A 24,812-nucleotide genomic window follows, 5' to 3' on the forward strand; every position below is an offset into this window, starting at 1 on the left:
TTAAATTTTTAATTTTTTTTTAATCTCATCCAGTGGCAAACTACAAGACTTTCAGTGGACATTTAATGACACAACTGATACAGTTTATAGCTATCTTTTAATATCAAAGCAGCTTGAGCTGTTAATAAATTCCAAAGTTTCCTTTTATTAAAATATCTAAAAGTGGTCTATAAATATTATTTTAATATTTTTTCTTCTAAAATTGTTCCCAGGTTTTTTTTGTTTATGTTTGTTTTTCACATTTAAAACAAAAATGTCAATTTTATCTTTCCATCAGGAGCTAAGAAAAAGCTGCTACAGGGTAGCTGTTAATCACTCTTGTTCAACAAATGGAGTTGATTTTTTTTGTCTCTCCCTTAGTACTTGATGAAATTATTAAAATATATATATATATATGTATATATAGATCTATTTTTTATTTACACTCCGCTATGACTCCCTGCTTCGTCAGCGTTTTCCACAAAGTTTAGAATCTGGACAACGTAATCTGAGTGGCTTTTCTTTTTCTTTACTCGGCCCCTCAAAATTCCCACTCCAGGGTCTCTTCTCGGTTGGCCGCTCTCTCCAGCCTGTGGATAATGCTGTTGAGGTTCGCCATCTTCTCGTGGCGTCGCTGAATGTTTGTACTCAGTTTGGCGTTTGGGGGCATGGTGCCCGTTTCTGTGGCAGGACTTGAACTCTGCACTTTGGCAGCAGCAGTGCTCAGTGGCAACGGGGAGATGGGGGCAGAGGAGGATGGGATGGGAGAAACAGACATCATGAGGCCTGGGGAGGAGGCCGCGGATGGGGAGTTCAGAGAGACCTCTAAGCTGCACCGGGAGGACTCGGAAGTAGATTTAAAGCTAATGGGGTCAGGGTGGGGTCTCTCGCCACTGTCTGACTCCATGGGGTTATGCAAAGAGGAATAATCAGGAGCCCCAGATACGTGTGTTTTGCTATGAGGGGCAGCGCCCCAGGTGAGGCTGGGAACCTCATTTGGGCTTGCTGTACATGCTGCCTCCACCTGCTCTTCTTTGAGGCTGGACCCAGATATAGGCTCTGTCTCCCCATCCAGGCTACAAGAGTCCCTGTGATTTGAACGCTCCTCCTTCTCACCAGCTTCCAGCTGCTCCTCCTTGACCTTGACCAGCGACTCACTTTCTCCTTGGCACTGAGCATCTCTGAATGTGGGTTTCCTGTCCTCGCCTTCTGAGTCAGGACTCTGGGGCTGCTGCGGACCCTTGAGCAAATTGCTGGCTGGGGTTGTACTCTGCTCCGGATCCGTGTCATCCTGTGCCCCTTCCACCAGCATCTCCCGGCGCATCCGGGATCTGCCAAAGGAAAAGGCCAGTGAGACAGTGCAGTTAAAAAGGGCAGATTCCAAAATGTGAGCAATAAAGAATGAGAGCTAGTGCAGTCCAGAGGACAGAATATTGGAGTTAGACTGAGAAGATCTTGGGTTCAAGTCCCACCTCTGCCACTGACTCATCATGTGGGTACAGGGCCATTCTCTCTGTCACTCTCTTAGCCAGAATGCTTTACCTATGCTAGTACTAGTTCCCCTCTACTCAGCACTGGTTAGGCCCCATCTGGAGTACTGTGTCCAGTTCTGGGCACCACACTTTTAAGAAGGATGCAGACAAACTGGAGAGGGTTCAGAGGAGGGCAACAAAGATGATCAGGGGACTGGAAACAAAGCCCTGTGAAGAGAGACTGAAAGAACGGCATGTTTAGCCTTGAGAAGAGAAGACTGAGGGGAGATAGGATTGCACTCTTCAAGTACTTGAAAGGTTGTCACAGAGAGGAAGGCCAGGATCTCTTCTTGATCATCCCAGAGTGCAGGACACAGAATAATGGGCTCAAGTTACAGGAAGCCAGATTCCAGCTAAACCTCAGGAAAAACGTCCTGATTGTTAGAGCAATACGACAATGGAACCAATTACCTAGGGAGGTAGTGGGCTCTCCCACACTGGAGGCCTTCAAGACGAGGCTGGACAGCCATCTGTCAGGGATGCTTTGACTTAGATTCTTGGATTGAGCAGGGGGTTGGACTCGATGGTCTATAGGCCCCTTCCAACCCTACTATTCTATGATTCTATAAAATAAGAATAATAGAGGCTTCCCTCACTGGGTTGTTGTGATTGCAAAGCTCTTTGAAAATGTGCAAGAGCAATTAATACCTCAAGTAGCACAGTACTCAGCAGTCTCTGAGACTACATCCAGACTGCATTAGAGTTGAGTAGACAGCACTAAAGGGCACTACAGTGCCTCCCTTCTTTAACTGTCAGGACTTGGAGCTGAACTCCATGTAAACTCTAGTGTAGTGAACCATCTACCTGGAAGATAAGCAACCCTGGTGGAAACCTTAAAATGGCAAGGGTGGTGGTGGCGGCAGTTAATCTGGCCCATTCTGTACCTGTAGTTATGGAACCAGTTGATCACTGTGTTGGTCTTCAGGTTCAGTTGGAAAGACAGTAGTTCAATGGTCTGTTGGGAAGGGTACGGTTCCAGCTGATAAGCCTTTTTCAGAGCCTCCTTCTCTTCCGGAGCCAAGACCACCCTCGGCTTCTTGATCTGCAGGAAGCTGAGATCTTGCGACTGGGGGTTAGGACTTGGACATTCAGAGCGGGCATTGGGGGACTCACTGTCAGACCCAGCACTGATCAGCCCATAGCGACGCTTCAAATATGCTAGAGGCAGAAAAGAAAGAAAAAGCCCTAACTTCTTAACAGGTGTTCTTGTGTTCTGAATTAACCAGGCACCCTCTCTTCCAAAACAGAGAAGATGACCCAGTGCTGGCTCCAGGTTTTTGAGAGCCCTTGGATAGGACACCCTCCATAGGTTCCCTCCCTTAATGAGTCTACCTTCTCTCCGCCATTGTCACCAGCTGCAATTGCTTCTCGTCCTCTTTCCCATCATTGCAACCACCTGCTTGCGTGACAGGCAAGGAGCCAGCAGGCGGGGGCATCTACTGTTCTGCCACACCACCACTGTTGTCTGGTCAGAGCGAGAGGCAAGTGAACAAGCAGGTTGCAAGGATGAAGAAGAGGAGGAGCAAGTTCAGGGGAACCTTGTCAGTGGGCCCCTGTGGGGTGCGGGCACTCGGCAAGTACCTGACCATGCCTACCTTTGACGCTGGCCCTAGAAGGACACACGCACCCCTATGAGAGGAGCCATCTGATGTAATTACATGTGTGCACAAGTAGGCCAATCTATGGCTACTGGCTATGTAGCTGAATGGAACCTCCAGCAACAAAGGCAGTGTACCTCTAGCGATGAGCTGCTGGGGACAAACCAGAGGCTGTCACTTTCATTTACTGCTTCTGAGCCGCCCAGAGACATCTGGATGGATAAGATGCTGTACCAGCGAGACCTCTAGCTTGAGCCAGCCAGGCCGTTCTGAGGCTCTGATGCATTTCTCATTGGTTGAAAATGGGTTTGGGCAGAGCGAGAGGCTAGTGAACAAGTAGACTGCAAGCATGAAGAGGAGGAACAACTCAGCTGGCTCCTGCTGGGGTGTGGGCCTTCAACAGGTGCTCAACCATGCCTACCTTTGAGACCGGCCCTGCACAAGACCCAGTGGACAAGTAGGAGATGCCAAAGGGCACACATGTGCCCTTTAGGGATGCAATGGATCCTTGTGATTTTTATATTCAGGAGCAAAAAGCACATGGCTATGACTAAGTGTCCCAAATAAAGCAACTGTTTTTAAAAAGTGATTTGATCCCTGACCCATGAAACAATGAGTGGGAGTTCATTGAAGCCTCTTTCACATAATGGAAAAATGCACAATTGCCTGGTCTGTTGTGGAGCAATCCAGGGCAATGTCCAATAGGAAGTGATTCAGTGCTTTGAAGAGGAGGAAGGTTCACATTCATGCTTGGATATGAACTCACTTGCAAACTAACCAGTTGCAAACTAACCACATACCCCTTGCAAAAATCGCACACACCTGGCTTTTGTGGATAGATGTCCCAGGTATGCAGTGTAATTCTTTGGTAAGGAAGACATAGGAGGAAAGGTTTTTTTACAAATCCTTAGCACTCTTGGATGTTTCTCATTCAGCTCAAAGGGGCTCATGCTACAGATGTTGGCATTTATCAAAGGCCTGGTTCCTCCACACTACGTAATGTCCCATACGTATCACCCACAGGAGGTCATGGTAACCCCCCACCCCATGCAATGCAGCTCATGGGCACTGCTTCTTGCCCAGTTGGTCTTCCTGCACCAACCTGGGGGGTGCAAGCAGCTCCTGGATCTCACCTTTCTTCTCCAGTTTTTTCATGTCCCGGAGCTTGTCAACGTTGTGTGGATCGTTCAGCCAGAGCTGCATACGGACAAACGGCTCCCTTCCTTTAAGGCTCAGTTTGTGCCATGGCTTAGGCCTCGAAAGGAGGTCGGAGACAGAGCCCTGAGTCAGGCCCAGGATGCTCTCCCCAAAAAGCCGTTGACCTAGTGGGAGAGACAAATTGAGAGGTGAGATCGCAGCATGCAGCTGATGACTTTTTAAGCAAAGAGATAACATAAGTTGGTAATGCCTTAGAGCAGCTAGCATGGGGTGATGAAAGGTGTAGTCCAACAGATCTGGAGGACACCAGGTTGGGAAATGCTGCCTTAGAAGGACCTTTTTTATACCGCTGTTATCTCAGAAGCAGTAGTAGGCCCTCCAGGACAAATACTACATTTCTTCACCAGTTCTATCTAGGGGCAGGAAAAATCCCACCTCCCTTAAAAGTTGGATGCTGATGCCTAAGTATATTCTGTCTCCCCTTTCTAACTTCATTCTTCTAACTTCTCTGGCATATACTCAGAAAACTTCTTTTCTTTCATCTGGTAAACACCAGAGGAAGTTCCCCCGGTTCTCCAGACACTCAGGGAGAAACAGATGCACCTCCCCAGAATGTGTAGCTGCTTTCTACCTCTTCTCAGTGGTCCTTGAGGAATTGCCTATTGCATTATTGAGTATAATCAGAGCTGTATGTACACTATGCTAAAAACAACTAAAATCTTGCACCAAGGCAATCCAAAATCCATGCCAAGAAAAAGGAGGACTCTATGATCTATATAAATTAGGCAACTGTGTATATTTTCTCTTATTTTGCATAATTTAGACTGGCTTTGCTTTTAATGGGGAGGGGCAATGAAGCACAAAGAAGTAACCCCTACAAATCTTATTCAGCCATCCATTACCCATAGCTATACTATTATATTCACAGTCTAAAAACCTGCTTTTTAGAAAAAACAAACGCCGAGATTCTCAGCTGAATTTTTCAACTGCTAAAACATTATCTCTCTCTGTGTAATCACGGGATACACTCAGTCCCTGCTCTAATCCTAACACAAGCCCTCGGGTAATATGCTACAGAAATACAAATAGTATTCATGAGATCAGTGGAGGTGATGCAGTCAGTCCCAAAGAGAGGCTCTACTGTGGCTCACCAAACCCCACCCCAACATAGACACCAACCAGCTGGAACTTCTTCCTCACAGTACTTTTTTAAAATTTACCTCCTGAGCACTAAATTTGCTGAGGAGAAGCTGCCCTCAGAAGGCACTGAGACTACAAAACATGTACTGGTTCAAAACAAAGTAAACTCTCATGAATTCTCGACCAAGGAAAACCTCGAGATTGTCATTTGTTTGCCCTACATCTCTTCTTGACTTCCATCCATGTAACTGCAGCCCCAGCTGCATCCATACCGAGGTTGTTATCTGTTAAGACCTCCTTGACCTTCTTGGTGATGGAGTACGTGTCCAGCTCTGGGGACATGGCCACAATCTCCTGAATGCCAACGGGCGCCTGGTTGTGGTTGGGACACATCTTCCCACTGAGCAAGGAGCCGGATCTGCTCTCTGGATGCTGGTTTTCTTTGCTGCTTTCCAGAGTGAGACTCAGGGGCTCCAGGGTACTTTTTTCTTGCCCTGAGGGGCTAGGTGGTGGGGAAGGGGAAGACTGTGTCTCCCCAGGACTAGCTGTAAATAGAAAAAAGGGGAGGGGAGAGAGGAAATCAGGAAAAATGCATTCCTATCCACATGTGAAAAATAAAACATAAGGTTAGCAGCTTTGAGAGCTATTGTAGTAAAAATGCATAATAAACATTTCTTCAATAAATAAATAGAAATTAAATGCCAATCTTTTATAAGCCATGTTGAAATGGACTAAAAAGTAAGTAAATGATACAGCACTCCAAAACGAAACAAACGAGCAATGATAGCTATCCAGTTTATAAATTTATAAATTTTAATAATTATAAACAGATCTTAAAATCTGAAACGTTTTATAAATAAAACTCCAGCTTCAGTCGCAAATAAGAATATGCTACAATACCACTTACAATAATAATACAATATTATTATATTGTATTATTATAATACAATAATAAGGAAGGCTGAGCGCCGAAGAATTGATGCTTTCGAACTGTGGTGCTGGAGAAGACTCTTACCAGTCCCCTGGACTGCAAGGAGGTCAAATCAGTCCATCCTAAAGGAAATCAACCCTGAGTGCTCATTGGAAGGACAGATACTGAAGCTGAAGCTCCAATATTTTGGCCACCTAATGCGAAGAGAAAACTCTCTGGAAAAGACCCTGATTCTGGGAAAGACTAAAGGCAAAAGGAGAAGGGGACGGCAGAGGATGAGATGGCTAGATAGCATCACCGATGCAATGAATATGAACCTGAGCACACTCCGGGAGAGTGTGCAGGACAGGAAGGCCTGGCGTGCTATGGTCCATGGGGTCACGAAGAGTCGGACACGACTGAACGACTGAACAACAACAATACCACTTATAAATGAGGTATAAAAAAATAAACAGATGTGAGACAGCACACTCTGTTACTATGCTGCACCCAGCTATAGGAGAATATGCAGGCTGGTAGAATTGTGCAAAAAGTAGGTGGGCAATGGAAAAACATTATCTCACAGGAGGACAGTGGCAATTCTTCTTGATCAATTCTGCACATGCAAAACGAACATTGAAACCCATGTTATTTCTCAATCCTAGACACAGAGCCCCCCAAACATGATTAAAAATAAGTTTCACTGGGTGCTCTGTCTGTCTGTTATTGTTTAAAAACATTCCTTTCAAAGAGCCATTTGAAGGAGATGTGCAACAGCCTCATCTTGCTGAACATACTAATTAAAGAGGGTGGAAAAAAAGAGGCGGATGTGTCAAAACAGAGAGCGTGGGAATGATGTAAAGAGCTTTCCTTTTTAAAAGGCAGGTGTGTGTGTACACACACATTTGTGTTTCTCCCATTCAGCCTCCCCCCTCACCATGTTCCTTTCAAGATTATGCATCCACATGAGAGTAAAATGGATACTGTTTTGTTACTTGGATTTTAAGCAGCCTTTCAAACCTCACAAGGAGTTTTAAAATTGCTTCTGTTGTGAGTCACTTGGGCCACAGTGTTCTGCAAAAGCAGTATACATATTTTGATAACTAACAGTGTAATCCTATACACGTCTACTCAGAAATAAGCTCCACTGAGTTCAATGAGACTTACTCCCAGGTAATTGTGAAACAGGACTGCAGCTGAAATAAATTAAAAGGTACAGATCCCACCAGAAACCATGGTTATGCAGATTTACTGCTTGAATCCAGACAGCAGCATGCAGAAACTCCCCAGCAATATCCCAGTAAACATGGGAAACTCCCCAACAATACCCCAGGATGCTGTGGGTTGTGTGAAGGGCAAGAGGCTTGAGGAGAGGGGAAGGAGGGTTAGTTAGCCTGTGAAATATTTGTTCCCATCAGCACTTTCTGATTTTGATTTTTATACTGTTAATTCAAATAGAGTTGCAGAAAATTAGGAATACAACAGTGTCTGAGGCAAAAACATAAAACGTTAATAAAATTATTTTTTAAAGCCAACACTGAATGTTTACAGTTCAAATCTCACCTCAGCTGTTTACTCAATTTGTGGCCTTTGGCCATATGTCAGCTTCAGTCTACCCAATCTGCAAAATGGGGATAATAATTTGACTTATATTACAGGGATGTTGTAAGGATTACTGAGATACTGTGTATGAAGGTTTGAACATTGTAAAGCATTATATAATAATAATAATAATAATAATAATTATTATTATTATTATTATTATTATTATTATTATACAACACATTGCATTGCCCTCAGAACAGAGCCAAATGCAGGCCTGGCATATCCACGTATCAGGTGATACAGTCTTGGATCATGAGGGTAGACTCCACCATTTTGGATTGCAGGTGGTGATACCCTTTTAAAAATGTTCCCCCATGTAAAACACCCCCTGGAAGAAGAAATCTAGCACATCAGGGAGGAAGGCAGTAACCCACCCCACTTCTTTTGTATTTAATGGAGGGGAGCATTCAAAGATGTGATAACCCATCTACAGTCTGAAGTAGTACACTGTAGTCTACCGCTCATTCCAGACAGTAACCAGAAGCCATTTTGTTATTAAATTGCTGTTACCTTTCCTGAGGCCTTGAAATGTATTTCAATCAAGGGGGGGCAGGCCTTCCCCGAGAACCAGACTTCAAGCCTGACCCAAAGAAAATGGCCACCTGTGGAGGGAACCTACCGTGAGGTGGGTTCGCCTGCTGGGTTATCCCTTGGCCTAGCTGATCTGTGAGCCAGAGTTGCATCCGGATGAAAGGTTCCCGCCCTTTCTGTGTTAGCTTGCTCCATGGCTTGGGTCTGGACAACATGTCACTCACGCTCCCTTGCGATAATCCCAGCACCTGAAACAGATAGTCCACGCACAGGCCCTGTCATTAAAAACAGCCACAACAAACACTCACGAGGCAAAACAGAGTCAACCAGTACTCTGAGGGATTTCTTGGGGAATATAATTATGGCCTAAAGAAAGCCACCAAGTCAGAAACCTCCCATGAGGGGAAGATGACTCAGCTAAAATTCTGAAGGAATTCTTGAGGGCAATGTAATTATGATCCAGAGAAGAGCGCGCAGTGAAAAACCTCTTGTGATGGGGAGAATCTCAGTCAAAACTCTGAGGGACTTCTGGGATAATGTAATTACGCCAAACAGCAAAAAACATTGCTCTTTGCTCTTTGGCATCGTTTGTGGGGTTTCCCATTTTGTTGGATAATGTAATTATGACCTGAGAAGGCTCAGCTAAAATTTGGAGGGATTCTTGTAGAAAAAGTCACAAAATCAAAAACCTTTCATGAGGGGAAGAAGGCTCAACCGAAACTCTGAGGGACTTTTGGGCTAGTGTAATTATGACCCAGAAAATGCGACATATTCAAAAATCTTTTGTGAGGGAAAGAAGGGATAGTTGCAACTGAGGGAATACATGGAGGGCTGAGGAGGACAGGAGACATCAGTTAGAAGGGCAATAGTGATGAAAAACAATGATGCTAGCAGTTCTGAGATAACCTGGCAGTACAGAAGGCAGATGGGAGAACCGAGACAGGAGGGAACCAATTTGTCACTGTTTTGTTCTTGAGAAGGTGAAAGTTTTCCCCATCACTCTCTCTCTATTGACACTTACAAAATTTCAGTTAGGCTGTGGGGACAGGAGCAAGCCTTTCTCCCAAGTGGCAACCTTAGCAAACACACGGTAATCATGCTATGAGTAGAGAAAACTGTATTTCCTGTTCATTCATGGCATGCTCTCGCTCACTCTCTGTTGCTCTCCCTTATACACAAAGGGTGGGCGGAAAGTAGAACTCCAGATTTTTTGGCCTTCAACTCCCAGCATTCTGGTCCACTGGCCGTGCTTGCAGGGGCTTCTGGGAATTGAAGTCCCTAACATCTGGAGATCTACCTTCTGTCCACCTCTGTCGTACACACATACATTTGCTCTCCCTTTCCCACAAGCTCACACATGCACTCTCTTTCAGTCTCCCTAATACTCTCCTCACTCAGGCCAGCTACCACAATTAATATTTGTAGCAGAGCTACCTTTTCCCCGAAGATGCGCTGGCAGATTCCATTTTTGGCTAGTTTCTCCTTGACCTGCCGCGTCAGTTCCAAAGTGTCCACTTCCCTGTACATGTACATTTCATACTGCTCGGGTGTCAGGGGGGGGACGGTGGGTTTGAGTGTCCTTGGCACATATGATGGGTAGTAAGAGAGGCGCCCGGTGCCCTGGGACTCTGAGCTGGCCACTTCCGATTTGACCTCTAGTACCCTGTGGGGCTCGTCCTCGGAGGTGGGGAGGTCCTCCTCATTCTGGATGGCGTCGCCAGGCTCGCCCCGCTGCCACACTCGCCCACTGGCCATGCTGGAGTAGCTCGACGATGACGAGAGGGAAGGTGACACTGAGGTGTATGGGCGGCTCAGCTGGCTCCTTTCGGAAGCCCAGTGCTGGTCAAAGTAGGAGCCTGCATCCCCGATTTCAGACTTGACCTTACGGATGATGCTCTGCACGAAGGCAGCCGGGGACAGCACCGTCAAGGGCGTCTGTGCTGTGCTGCCACTGGTGTTTGGGCCCAGCATTCCTTCCTCCTGCTTGATGTAAGCTTGGACAATGTTCTGGCTGACAGCCGCCAGGGTGGAGCGTTCTGCCGGTGGCGTGGTGACTGGCCTGCTGGCACTGCTGCCTGATTCTATCTCCAGCAAAGCTTGCTGTTGAGCTTGCATCTCCCGGCGAGCCTGCTCCAGGATGTTCTTGATGGCATCTTCCGAGTTGCTGGTGCTGGTGCCATTGGTGACCGCCTGGGCTGCTGTGGAGCTCTTGGTGTCCCCTAAGGAGTCACCAAAAATATGGATGAGGGCAGAAACTGGGAGGCTTTCAGAGCTCAACTGCGTCATCTCGAATGCAATTTATTTGGGCGCCCCTTTCATTCCACCTAATATCCAGTCCCTGGGTATGGTGTTTCCTGATGTCTCAGAGCAGAGGGAGGCAAACTGGTGCTCTCCAGATATGTTGGAATACAACTCCCACAAGCCCCAGCCAGCATGGTCAGTGGCCAGGGATTATGGGAGTTGTAGTCCAAAGCATCTGGAGGACACCGGGTTGTCTTCTCCTGCCTCAGAGCAAAGCTGGCTAAGTGATGGCCCATGAGTGAGATACAGATATTTCTGACAGCTCTACCAAATTTTAAATGCATGCTTAAAAAAAAGATAGAGGATAGTAAGAGTTTCATTCCTTTAAAAAAATTATATATATGTATGTATGTATGTATAAGATAAACCAGACTTTAATGCCACATTTCTTTTTGATTTTGTATGTAACACATATGGAATATGTAGGATATAAAACAGAGCTGCAATTTTAATTGATTAAATTGCTTAGTTTAACCAATTAAAAAACTTCTAATCAGCTAAAAACATGCCCCTGATTAATTAGACAACAGATTAATTTTTAAAAATACGTTCTTGAAAAAAATGGCAGACAGCAACTGCACCATCTTAAAAGAGGCATTCTGAACCCTTCTCTCTCACATAGGATGCAATGCCTCTTCTACAATGATGTATGACATATATAAGCATAATTAAAAAACAAAAAATATGCTTCTTGCTTAAGAAAGATTGTTTTTACCCATATGCAAATTGAATCAATAAATTAATCATGGAGAGAGCAATCCTATGGCCGCTAGACACTGTCTAGCGGGCCATAGGATATGCTCATTTCCAGGAACCGGCCTCAGAGCCCACGCTCCAAGGTCGGTTCCTGGAAAACCGACCGCCCCTCTCGTCCGCGCTGCCTTGGAGGCAGCACAGAGAAGCCCTGTCCTCCACATTCACAAGAGCAGCGCGGAGCAACTGGAAAGGGGCAGGGCTGGGAGGGTGTTCTGGGGCGGGGAGAGCGGAGCTGCATGTACGACACATCCAATGTGTCGTACGGCAGCTTCCTTTCCTGGTCACGCCCCCCACCCTGCTGCTAGACAGCTGAAAATGGCTGTCTAGCAAAAAATAGCAAGTCAGGAGAAGTGCAGAGGGAACGATCCCCCTTGTGCCTCTCCTGCCTTGCTTTGGATAGGCGATCGCCTCCGTGGTCGGTGGCGGCCGCCTATCTAGTTAGGATTGCACCCTTAATTGACTAAATCTCATTGGACTGATTGATTGAAATTTTGTTAATCAGGTTGCATCCGTAAAAAAATAAATAAGCCCTTTCTGCTAGACTGTGCCAACTTAGTTACAAAGCTCGACCATTCTATGAAAGAGTTTGTGTGTGTGTGTGACCAAAAAAAATACTTTCAGCCTTCAGACTACTGACTGGAGAATAGAACAGCCCTGAGAATATGCAAATTGGCTATCTTGGCTTCAAAAGACATGGAGACTTCAAGATCTTTTAAAAACAAACAAACAGTAAAACGCTAGTGTGGGGCACACCCCTATCAGTCTAAGGGGGAAAGCCAAACATAACATGTGACACCAACATTGTACGAACTGCACTGGTTGCTGGTGCATTTCCAGGCCTAATTAAAAATCCAGGTATTGACCTTTAAAGCTCTAAATGGTTTGGGACCCAGTTATTTGAAGGACTTTCTTCACCCATACCAACCTGCCTGTACTCTGAGATCAGCTCACATTCTCTGCAGTGGCCCCATGCTTGTTCAAGTCTATTCCAATGGAAGCATGACCCATCATTTCAGACCTTTTAGTAGGCTTTAAAGTTCCATTTGTTTAGAACCACCTTTTCTTAAAAGGATTTATTTATTTATTTCTATACCGCCCAATAGCCAAAGCTCTCTGGGCAGTTCACAAAAATTAAAACCAAACAACACACAATAAAACAATTTAAAATATACAGAACATTAAAACCACAATATAACAATACAACCACAATAAAACCTAGCAGCAGTGCAGGAGTTTAAAATACAGATTTAAAACAGCAAAGCTAAAAATTTAGAAAGCTAAAATGCTAAAATGCCTGGGAAAATAAAAAGGTCTTCACCTGGCGCTGAAAGGAATACAATTTAGGTGCCAGACGAACCTCACTAGGGAGCTCATTCCAGAGCCGGGGTGCCACAGCAGAAAAAGCCCTCCTCCTAGTAGCCACCCGCCTCACTTCCTTTGGCAGGGGCTCACGGAGAAGGGCCACTGAGGATAATCTTAAGGTCCGGGCAGGCACATATGGGAGGAGGCGAGCCTTCAGGTAACCTGGCCCCAAGCCGTTAAGGGCTTTGAATGTTAACACCAGCACTTTGAATCGGGCCCGGAAATGGACTGGCAGCCAGTGCAGCTGGAAAAGTACAGGCGTAATATGAGCTCGCAGGCCAGTCCCTGTTAACAATCTTGCTGCCCTATTTTGGACCATCTGAAGTTTCCGGACCGTTTTCAAAGGCAGCCCCATGTATAACGCATTGCAGTAATCCAGACGAGAAGTTATCAGAGCATGGATAACTGTAGCTAGGCTATCTCTGTCCAGATAAGGGTGCAGTTGGTATACCAGCCTAAGCTGATAAAAAGTGCTCCGTGCCACTGAGTTCACCTGTGCCTCAAGTGACAGTCCTGGATCCAAGAGCACCCCCAAACTATGACCGTGATCCTTTAGGGGGAGTGCAACCCCCTCCAGAACAGGTTGAATATCACCTAGCCGGGCAGACGAACCACCCACTAACAGTACCTCCATCTTGTCTGGATTGAGTTTCAGTTTATTAGCCCTCATCCAGTCCATTACCGTGCCCAAGCACTGATTCAGAACAGCCACTGCCTCACCTGGTTTTGATGAGAAAGAGAGGTAGAGCTGGGTGTCATCCGCATATTGATGGCACCTCAGGCAACACCTTCGGATAACCTCCCCCAGTGGTTTCATGTAGATGTTAAACAGCATGGGGGATAAAATAGAGCCCTGTGGAACCCCATGGCACAATTGCCATGGCACAGAGCAATAATCCCCCAGCACCACCTTCTGGAATCGGCCATCCCAGTAGGAGCGGAACCACTGTAGTGCAGTGCCTCCAACTCCCAACCCAGACAACCTATCCAGAAGGATACCATGGTCGATGGTATCGAAAGCCGCTGAGAGGTCCAAGAGAATCAACAGGGTCACACTCCCCCTGTCCCTCTCCCGGCAGAAGTCATCAAACAGGGCGACCAAGGCAGTTTCCATTCCAAAACCAGGCCTGAAGCCCGATTGAAATGGATCTAGATAATCTGTTTCATTCAACAGTGCCCGGAGCTGTCCTACAACCACCCGCTCAAGCACCTTACCCAGGAAGGGGATGTTGGCCACTGGCCTATAATTGTTAACATCCTCTGGGTCCAGGTTAGGCTTTTTCAGGAGTGTCTCATTACCGCCTCTTTTAAAGCGGCAGGCACCACTCCCTCTCTCAAGGAGGTATTTACAACCTCCTGGACCCAGCCAGACATCCTCTCCTTGTTTGATTTAATCAGCCATGAAGGGCAAGGGTCAAGCACACAAGTGGTCGATCGGACTTGGCCAAGTACCTTGTCCGCATCCTCAGGCCTCAGTAACTGAAACTCATCCAATAAAACTGGACCAGACGGTGCTCTGAATGCCTCTACCAATGGAACTGCATTAATGGTGGTGTCCAATTCATGACAAATCTGAGCGACTTTATCTTCAAAGTGCCGTGCAAACTCGTCACAGCGTGCTACCGAGGGTTCCACCGTCTCTCTCCCTGGCCCAGAATGTAACAGGCCGCGAACCACTCGGAAAATGTCTGCTGGATGACACTGAGAAGACGCAATGCTGGTGGAAAAGAACTATCTCTTCCACCCTCACCGCCACAGAGTAGGCTTGATAGAGGGCTCTTACCTGTGTTCGGTCAGACTCAGCATGAGTTTTCCTCCACCTGCGTTCTAGCCGTCTCCCCTCTTGCTTCATTGCCCTCAGCTCAGGTCTATACCAAGGAGCTGGCCGGGCTCTGCTCAGAGGGAGAGGGCGCTTGGGCGCGATCATGTCAACCGCCCAAGTCATCTCTGCATTCCACAGAGCGACCTGGGCTTCAACAGGAGCACCAGCCATACCAGCAGGAAATTCCCCCAGAGCCCTCTGGAATCCATCGGAACCCATTAATCTCTGGGGGCAGACCATTTTAATAGGTCCCCCACCCTTGCAGAGGGAGAAGACTGCCAGGAGTCTAAACCTCAGCAGGAAGTGATCTGTCCATGACAAAAGGACAGATGTTAATTCCTCCACTTTCAGATCACCATCCTCCTACCCAGTCGAGAAAACCAGATCAAGCGTGTGTCCTTTTATATGCGTTGGGCCGATGACATGTTGGGACAGCCCCATGGTTGTCATGGCGGCCATGAAGTCCTGAGCCGCCCTGGATACAGCGGCCTCGGCATGGAAGTGGAGATCCCCCAGGACCATCATCCTAGGGGTCCTCAACACCAAGTCCGAGACCACCTCCGTCAGTTCATGCAGGGAGTCTGATGGGCAGCGGGGTGGGCAGTACACCAACAGAATCCCTAATCTGTCCTGGGTACCCAACACAAGGTACAAACACTCAAGATCTGCACTCGAATGAGCAGGAAGCCTGGAGAGGGAGATTGAATTCCTATAGACCACGGCAACCCCCCCTCCCCGACCCTCAAGTCGGTGTTGGTGCTGCATCGTATGGTAGTATGGATGCTATGGTAGTATGGATACTACCGTATGGTAGTATGGATGCTACCATACTGGTGGTTTGCCTTGTTGCTGAATTACTTGTAAAGTATTTTTATTGATTGCACTGTTGTTTTGCTGCAATGTATGTTATTGCTATTGATACTGCTGCTTTTATTGCCATTTTATTGTTAATTCAACCACTGTTTTATGGTGCTTTATGATTAAATTTGACTGGCTGTATTTTTATATGTTGGAAGCTGTCTTGTGACGGTTTGACCCTAAAAGGCAGGCTAAAAATATTTTAAATAAATAATAACCAGAAGCTAAAAGGCAAGGAGATATTGGCTTCTTCAAAGTGAGGTTCTCTCATGTTCAGGTCCAGTACACTATCTAGGATAGTATTGACCTTTCATAGCCAGGATATTTTGATTGCCCAAAGATTTCAAATGGTTACATGGAAGACCCCACTAGAGAGCAGCATATGACAGACTAATTTAGACTGACAAAGCATAGCTGAGCTATTCATCTCACACTCTTGAGTTGAAAAGACGGGAGATGGGTAATAGTTTGTATTTAGAGAATTGAAGATGTTTTGAAAGAGGTATCACCGTTCATGGTATATACATACATCCCACTTTCATGTCTGGTAAACAGGCTTTGCAGGTTTCTGTACTGTTGCAAAAACCTGTGAAATCTATTTGGTCTGTGGTGAAGGTGAGATGGTAGAAATGTGTGTACACACACCAGGGGAAGTGAAGCTTCTCTCAAACACTTTTCAGCGTTCTTAAAAACCACGGTCTATCTCAAGTTCTACAATATTTTTACCGGATGCCCAAAGCTGCAATGGGAAATATTCTATACTGTGGCACTATTGAAAAGACCCCACCTTGGATAGCCATGTCATGCTGAGAGGTTGATTCATCATTCACTTACCCAAAGTTCCACTGAGCTTTCTGAGCACAAAAGACCCTCTTCAATTCTTGGATGAACTCCAAAATGGCAAAATGTAGGATACAACCAAAGGCGGCTCTGACAGCCTGTTGGGCCTCTTACCTCCTTTCTGTGACTCAATCTCCTTCTTGGCTTGCTCTAGGATGTTCTTGATGGCGTCGTCAGAGCCGGTTTCCGGTGTCCTAATCCTTGGTGTGATGCTACCTGATCAAAGAAGCACAGCAGCGAGGCCTGTCACTCGCCTTGTGTTTTGTACCAGCTCAACCCATGTAACGTCAAGGAAGTATTTCCCGATGCCAGCATTCAGCTATTTCTAGGGGCTCCTATGTGAAGGAAATGTCTCTTGGCGTTAGTCGCTTGCCGCAACAAAAAGGGGTCAGGAATCCGGCTGCCAGGTCTTACCTCTATGAGACGATGCATGGCAGGTGACAAGAAACAGACACCTGAGCAGCATGGGCCGGCCTTAATTCAAGCCGGAAAGGGGGAATAGCCAAGAGGCCGGGCCACAGGAAAGGCACCCTGTGTCAGACCACTGGTCCCTCTAGCTCAGTATTGCCGATGCTGACTGGCAGTGGCTCTCCACGGATTCGGGCAGGAATCTTTCCTTGCCCCACCTGGAGAAGCTTGGGAGCCTGGGGCCTTCTGCATGCAAAGCAGGGGCTCTGCCACTGAGCTACGGCCCTTCCCCAAAGTGATGTTGTGGGTCACGCTGAGCCAGAAGTCAGAGGCAATCTCGCTGGTAGTCAGGGATATGTGGTGGTCCCAATCGTGCATTGCCATTGGAATTCAACAACCCACAGGTTAAATAAACCATGGCTTACTGTTATGTGCGAACCAGGCCAGTGCCAGAGACTGCATTACAGCATTCCTTAGCACGGGGCTGAATGGAACCTGCACAACATCCTCAGTCACAACAGAGAGGTGCCTTTACCCTGGTTATCAATACAGGCAACTATGCCCTATCAATCCTGTTAGAACTTTCAATGGCCTTTGAGGTTATCAATCAAGTGGCGCAGGTGATGCAATTGCAGGGTTCAGGTATTCAGGGTTGCTCTGGAGACATTCTCTTTGTTCTGAGCCATGGCTGTACTTCTACCAAATATCTCTGGTATGTTGCCAAATCTACTCCACATTCTTACCTCCTGCCTTTTACCCTCCATTTTCAGCCTCATCCATGGCTTTTGATTTTAATCCACTCCCTACTAGTTTTGCTGATATTCAGATCTGCTGAAGCATCTTGCCCCTTGGAAGGGTTATTTACAATACCCCTTCCTCTCTCCCCTCCACACACTCTGAGCCGCAGTCTTTCCATCTGCAAAATGGGAGCTAAACTTCCCTATCTCACAAGGTGCTTGGTGTCCTGTCATCTCTTACAGTAAGGCGCTCTAGAATCACACCATTCTTTTTTGCCCATGAAAAAGCCATGCCAAGATCTCGTTATTTATTAAGGGACTTGGAGGAAAACAGTCCTCAGACCTCCTGGAGCTGCACGGCATCAAGACTTACGATGAATAATTAAGGGACGTTTGTCAGAGCAAATGAATAAAACACATTTTGTGATGTGGCTGACTGAGTTTTGCTTTTACTTGCTGTTCCCTGGGCTGGCAGGGAGACTGGCTTGAATCCAGCAACAGCCAGTGGGTGGCAGTTTTGACTGGGTCACACTGGAACTTCTGTTTGGCATTTTTAGACTTAGGTATGTTTAATGGGAGTCAGCGCCTACATATTTCTCCTTATACTAAAGGTGGTCATATCAAGAGCCTCTGGATAGAACAGAACCCCCCCAATCTGTGCACAGTTGCCCAGTCATCAGGGCTAAATGTTAGGCAGCTGCTGTCCGAGTGGAACCAGGAACCAGAGCCAAGGAACAAAGCCAGGAGTTGGAGCCCATGGAACAAAGCCAGGGGTCAAAGCCAATGAGCAAATCAAAACATGGCAGCTCCAGGAAGACTGTGGTTGCCCAAGCAAATTCCCAGCCCAGAGATGAAAACTGTTATAGCTCTGCCTGCCTAGGAGGGCCCAGTAGCTGGCCTGGGTGGGTGGGGCCAGTCCAGAGCCTGGCAACACTTTACTGGCCAAAGAAATGCTCCACACACAGTTCTGGTGGCTGCCCACATGCACAGAGCCAGGGGTCCCCTGGTTCTAGGCCTGGAGAGTCCTGACCCCGCTGTAGCTGCAGACAGGAAAGTGTTCCCAGGAACTGGAATGATTTGACTGACCACTGGCTCCCTTCAACAGGAGGGGCTATAAAGACTTCCTGTTCAGGGCAGGACTTTGCGTGGGCGGTGATAGACTTTACTGGGTTTGACCCTTAGTATGTTGCCTGGCTCATTCTCTTCACTGGTTCCCTGGTTTCACCGCCTCAGCCTGGGCATGACCTCCCAGCTTGACCTTCTCAGTTCAGACCCCTGGTGTGACTCTTGGCTCCATCTTAACAGCTGCCTACAGCTGAGCTGTGACAGGCCAACTGGAAACATGGGCACGAAATCCAGCACCAAGAATCTGTGTTTACTGTGCATTTGCAGCTCTGGGTTTTGCCAGCTGACCTTTTGAACATTGATTTGACTCATGCAAATGTAGAAAGGGTTTAGTGGTGTGCTTAAATTGAACCCTGCCCAAGGACACAAGAACTGGTACTTATGGCTTTGTGGAAGTAGGTTGGCTGTAGTAGCATTGCCTTAATTACATGCAAATAAGCTGCAAAACTTGCCTAATTTGCAGAGGAACCATGCTGTTATTTCTGGGTGCCTTGTTCTGAGCCTACACATTTTGCTCAACTCCCATGATGTTTTATTGTTATTACAGCACCATCAGTGTACATGGAATGCTGAAGAGAAACATAAGCAACTGCTCTGCCCTGAAGAGCTTACAGTCAAAATTTTGACAGAGGGAAATGGGGAAGATAGAAGAGAGGACAACTGATTTTAATTGACAGGCCTCTGCTTAGGAAACAGCAATGAAGGAGGAAAAGAGAGCTATGCAGGCAACGTGAGATTGGTTTTCAAAACAAGAGGGAGAGGTTAGACTAAAACCAGATTTCTCTTGCCCACAGAGTGGGCCTGCGAATAGAATGTGTAAGTGGGAGGGTTGAGAGGTAAAGGTGGCCACAGTTGAGATCCCAATATGGGTCAACAAAAGCACTGGAAGAGGAGCAGAGAGACCAGAGCCAGTGTGGACCCAGTGCTAGCCATCCTTTCACCATGGTTGAGGGAATGGGAAAAGGCCACAGAATCATAGGCTACACATGTGAATTCCCCCTCCTTCCGCTGCCCTTCAGCCAGGTTTATTGTGATATTTGCACCAATATTAGTAGTGAGTCGCTGGATGGGGAAGAATAAACTGAAGCTGAACCCTGACAAGACCAAGGTACTTTTGGTGGGAGACAAGAGGAGGTTGGGGGATGCTGACCTGGTGTTGAATGGGGTACGGCTACCCTTGAAAGACCAGATCCGCAGCCTGGGGGTCATTTTAGACTCCCAGCTGTCCATGGAGGCTCAGGTGTCAGCTGTGAGCTGGACAGCGCTGTATCAACTCTATCTGATACGGCGGCTGCACCCCTACCTTCCCGACCATCTGCTCCCATCGGTAGTACATGCCCTGGTCTCCTCTGCCCTCCATGGGCAGCTGAGAGTCTAAAATGACCCACAAGCTGTGGATGTGGTCTTTCAAGGGTAGCCGTACCCCATTCAACACCAGGTCAACATCCCCCAACTTCCTCTTGTCTCCCATCAAAAGTACCTTGGTCTTGTCAGGGTTCAGCTTCACCTTATTCTTCCCCCAGTTTAGAGTACTGTAATGCTCTCTACGTGGGGTTACCCTTGAAGGAGGTTCAGAAGCTGCAGCGGGTGCAGAACACGGCGGCTTGCCTGATTAAAGGCAGCTGCTGGTGTGATCACATCACTCTGGTGCTGAAGGAGCTGCACTGGTTACCAGTTGTTTTCTGGGCCAAATTTAAGGTGTTGGTTTTGACCTTTAAAACCCTATATGGTGCCGGCCCAGCCTATCTCAAGGAGTGCCTCCAGCAACACCAGATAGGCTGCTCAACAAGATTAGCCTTGGATGGCCTTCTCTCTGTCCCATCAGCCAGGACAGCTAGGCTGGCAAGGACGAGGGAGAGGGCCTTCTCTGTGGTGGCCCCCACTCTGTGGAACTCCGTCCCTAGGGAACTCTACCATGCCCCCTCTTTAACGAGCTTCTGCCACGCATTAAGAACATGGTTGTTCAGGCAGGCATTTGGGGTGGGTTAGGGTATTTTTAGAAATACGATGTTATAATGTGAAATTTTATTGTTTTAAACTGTTGTATTATTCTACATCGCCCAGAGTGGCCAGGTGACTGGCCAGATGGGTGATTAAGACATTTAATTAATTAATTAAATTAATAAATATTCACCACAGTAAGCACAACCAGGGTTTGTGCCTGACCTAGGATTTGTTACAAGGACTGTTGCCTGGTTAAGGAGAGCCAGCATGGTGTAGCGGCTAGAGCACTGGACTGGGAGCCAGGAGATCCAGGTTCTAGTCCCACTGAGCAATGGAAGCTCACTGGGTGACTTTGGGCCAGTCACAGACACCCAGCTCAACCTACCTCACAGGGTTGTTGTTGTGAGGATAAAATGGAGAGGAGGAGGAGGATAATGTAAGCTGCCTTGGGTTCCTTGCAAAAGGAAAAAAGGTGGGATATAAATGCAATAATAAATAAATAATAAATAAATAAGCAAGCAAGCCAGCAAGCAACTCTTTGTTCGACTATCCCTAGTTAAGAACTGGACAGAATTGCGACTGAAGCGGCACTGACAGCTCCCTCTAGGCTGGAAGAGATGCCCATAAAACACATCCACCCACCAGCTTCCTGCCTGGTCCACTCACCTCTCTGGCGCACCTGAATTGTCCTCAGAGCCAAGACGTTCTGCTCATCAGAGAGGAACTGCTTCATCTTTATGAACGGCTCTTTTCCCTTGACGGTGAGCTTCCGCCAAGGCTTCGGCCTAGCCAGAATCTCGCTGACAGAGCCCTGAGAGAGGCCCAGGACATAATGGCCAAAGACGCGTTGGCCAATGTTGTGCTTAAGGAGTTGCTCTTTCACTTGGAAAGCAATCTCGGCCGTATCCAACTGCTCCTCATCGGCCGAGCCCAAATTGCTGCCTTCCGACTGGTCACTAGGCGGGCTCACCTCGTTGGTGGGGAGGGCTTGACCCGGGTTGCCTGATAATGCTGCACCTTTGGTGGCATAGAAGGTGGAGGGGAAAGCCACAATGCCGCCGGTTTCGCTCTTGTACACAGGAGGCCCCATCTGTTTGGGGAGAAGGGAGTCTAACGGTATCCGTTCAGCAGTGCTCAGGCTAGGAAAAGGGGACAGTGAGAAGGTCCTTGGTGCTTCTTGAGCCACAGTGGGGCCCAGCAGGGGCTGGATGAGGGACGGGGAGGTGGAATCTTCCCTAGTCGTCTGCAAGAGCTGCTGAGGGGAAGGGTAGGACTGGTCTGTGCCCATGGAGTCCTTCACTGACTCATCCTCCGAGGGATCCTCCTCTAGAGACCAAAGAGAAAGGGAGAGATACAAACACCAACTATAGCTTCCCTGAAAGGCTCTACATGGTGTTCAGATGCAATTTGGCAAAGCCTAACAGGAAGGTGCATCTCCAGAGGTTCAGGTGGTTCTGGGAAGGCCGTTTCCCAATTACCTGTCCTCAGAGGAACCCACACCACTATTTTTCTGTGCAAGAGCCTAGTAGCTTAGGGTGCAATCCTATGCATGTTTAGACAGGAAAAAAGTCCTACATCTCCCAGCATGCCCCAGCCAGCATGGCTGGCTGGGGAATGCTGAAAGTTGTAGGACTTTTTTTCTCTCTAAACATGCATAGGATTGTACTCTTATTTACATATATGTATTTATTTAAAGCAATTTTACCCCACTCTTCAGCTGAAAAGACTCCAAGAATGGCTTACATAAGCTAGATCAATAATGAACAAGGCAGTCTCTACCTGCAGACTTACAATCTAAAAGACATGACACAAAAGGAAAAGGGAATGAGAAGAGAAGAGATAAACAAGCAAAGCCAGGAGCCAGTTCTTACAGTTACAAAGTTCTTATAACGACCGGCTTCAATGGAAACAGTTCAGGAAGAGGAGGAGCCAAACGGAGCTGGTCTTCCAACAGAACTGATGGAACAGGCCCTGCTTCCCATCTCACTGTCAATGCTGCAGCCATGCAGAGATGCAGCCATGCAAGTCCTTCCTAACTATAGTCCAAGACATCTGAGGGGCACCAGGCTCGGGAAGGTTGGGGTAGAGGGTGGGAGGATCCTGTTAGGTTTCCCTCAAGCCTGCGGATTTACATGATTAAAGAAAATGCCCCATGACTCACCCAAGAGTTAGGATACCCTTGTAGCACTATGCTTCCTAGAGTGTTATTGATGGATTTACAAGCTGTCTGTCATGCCCTTCCTGCTGTTCAAGCTAGCTCACAAAACCCAGGGTTTTTTGTTTTTTTAAACCCTTACATTATTCACACAGTATTAACTTTATTGAAAGCACCATATTATCCACCAGTAATATTTGAAAACACAGAATAAGATATAGCAGGACTGGCTTGCTCTTCCTCTCTTGCCACCAAAGGGGAGGCCAAAGGCAGGCCAGCCCTACTATTAGGGAGCAACACCGTTAGCTTTTGAATGTACTATTGTGGTATTTTCACTTCCAGGGCAGGGGAGGGGAGATTGTGGCATTTTCTGCTTCAGGTGTCAACATAACCTGACCAGCCTTGAGTACTATGCACCTTTACTGGATGGGGGTGCCATTTGCTGATCCGCTTGAGGCAGCAAATTGTCTTGGGCTGGCTCTGACTGAATCCCTGCAAACAGATGGGCCTTGTCTGTCTGTCTGTCTGTCTGTCTGTCTGTCTGTCTGTCTATCTATCTATCTATCTATCTATCTATCTATCTAATTCCCTGCCCTTCAACAGGAACTTCTTCTGGAAGACCAACAGGGAGGAGCACCAAGGGACGTCTTCCATGGAGGCCATTCTGCAGCATCGGGGCCATCAACAAAAAGGCCAGGCTCTTTCTAGCAGCTGTTTCATCCCCTGGAAAATGTGATTTGGAGCACAGCCTTCACTGAAGACCTTAATAAGGGAGGCGACACACACACACACCACACCAAGGTGGTCTCCAACATATGCAGGCTCCAAGTTAAAGGTTAAAATCAGTGTCTTGAATTAAGCCGTAAATGCTCTCCTCCAAGTTAAAATTATACAGCGCACACACACACACACACACACTTAAAAAAGGGCTTTAGAGTCACAAATAAATCATGATGAATGTCTGATAAAAGATTTATTTCAGGCTCTTATGTGGGGAAAGCTCTCTTCGCTGCACCTTAAAAAACCTCCAATAGCAACCTCTGCGAAAAAATACATTTTCAAACACCCCTTTCTTGTTCCCAACCTACCAGTACTGGGTATGAGGCTGGGTTTCTCCAAAAGGTACTTCTGAGATGGGAAGAAGGAGCCTTTTCCCAGAAGCAAAGCATCAGTGGGTTTTGATATGCTCTAAAAAAAATAAAAATCAATTGCGATGAGGGAGGAAGGGAAGGGGAAAGAAGAGCAAGGGTTGGGAAAGGGTTCTCAAATGGTCAGGGATTTTGGAAATGTTTGAGGAGTTCTTATAATTCATTCATTTCTTAAATTTGTGTCCTGGGCCTTTCTCCACTCAGCACCCGAGGCAGTAACAGCAATTAAAACATACAACTGCAATATCAAATTAATTTAATTAAAATTAATGCAAACAATATTATCTCAAATCAAACAACACCCATTTTTATTCAGACAGCCTCATAAGATGACTTATGCTGTTTGTCTGGTAGCACTCTTAGTAATAAGAAAGTGAAGGAATGTCCTTTTGCAAGTTGTAGATTGCCCCGATGGAAAGAAATGTTGTCTTTCAAAACACGTTGGGCTTGAATAAATGTGGGCACTTGTGAGAACAGTTTCTCCCCTGCTTATTTGTTGTTTTTATCAGGGCTATTGGTGCTTATTCAGTCCTTGAACTGAAAGAAGTTCAACATCCCTGTAATTGGGGTGGGGTGGGGGTTACATGCTCCTGATAACCAGCTCCGGGGAACAGTCTGGCCTCAACATTCTGGACCAGCTGCTGTTCCATAACCCTTTTCAAAGGAAGCCCCATGCAAAGCACATTACAGTAATCCAATCGAGATGGAACTAAGGCAGGTGTCCCCACAGCCAAGTCTGAGGTTTCAGTTCTCCATGCTGCAAGCACTTACCTGGGAAAGGCTGCAGTTAGTGGAGGCCAGCTTCATTGCTTTCAAGATGCTGCAAAAAGAAAAGACTGGCGTTACTAGTGCTGTTGGTAAACAGCTTGCAAGCAGATTTCAGGCTCCTGTTCCTCAAGGCAT

At 46.9% G+C, this 24,812-nt stretch overlaps 1 protein-coding gene across 1 annotated transcript in view; it reads right to left on the reverse strand.

The window, feature by feature from the left end:
• The window catches only part of CUX2 (cut like homeobox 2), a 231,389-nt gene that overhangs the window by 8,219 nt on the left and 198,358 nt on the right, over window positions 1–24,812 (reverse strand). Inside the window, exons 13-22 of the mRNA XM_084820226.1 lie at window positions 24,681–24,729; window positions 23,850–23,949; window positions 21,273–21,932; window positions 16,507–16,608; window positions 9,888–10,672; window positions 8,542–8,701; window positions 5,680–5,952; window positions 4,243–4,431; window positions 2,396–2,669; window positions 1,096–1,310 (exon numbers count right to left, since the gene is read on the reverse strand). Of these exons, the coding sequence (XP_084676352.1) occupies window positions 1,096–1,310; window positions 2,396–2,669; window positions 4,243–4,431; window positions 5,680–5,952; window positions 8,542–8,701; window positions 9,888–10,672; window positions 16,507–16,608; window positions 21,273–21,932; window positions 23,850–23,949; window positions 24,681–24,729 (2,807 nt within the window). The remainder of the gene's footprint in view (window positions 1–1,095; window positions 1,311–2,395; window positions 2,670–4,242; window positions 4,432–5,679; window positions 5,953–8,541; window positions 8,702–9,887; window positions 10,673–16,506; window positions 16,609–21,272; window positions 21,933–23,849; window positions 23,950–24,680; window positions 24,730–24,812) is intronic.

This window comes from Heloderma suspectum, chromosome 13 (assembly GCF_057233095.1).
Source record: "Heloderma suspectum isolate Gila_16-S chromosome 13, 16-S_ref, whole genome shotgun sequence".
NCBI lineage: Eukaryota > Metazoa > Chordata > Lepidosauria > Squamata > Helodermatidae > Heloderma > Heloderma suspectum.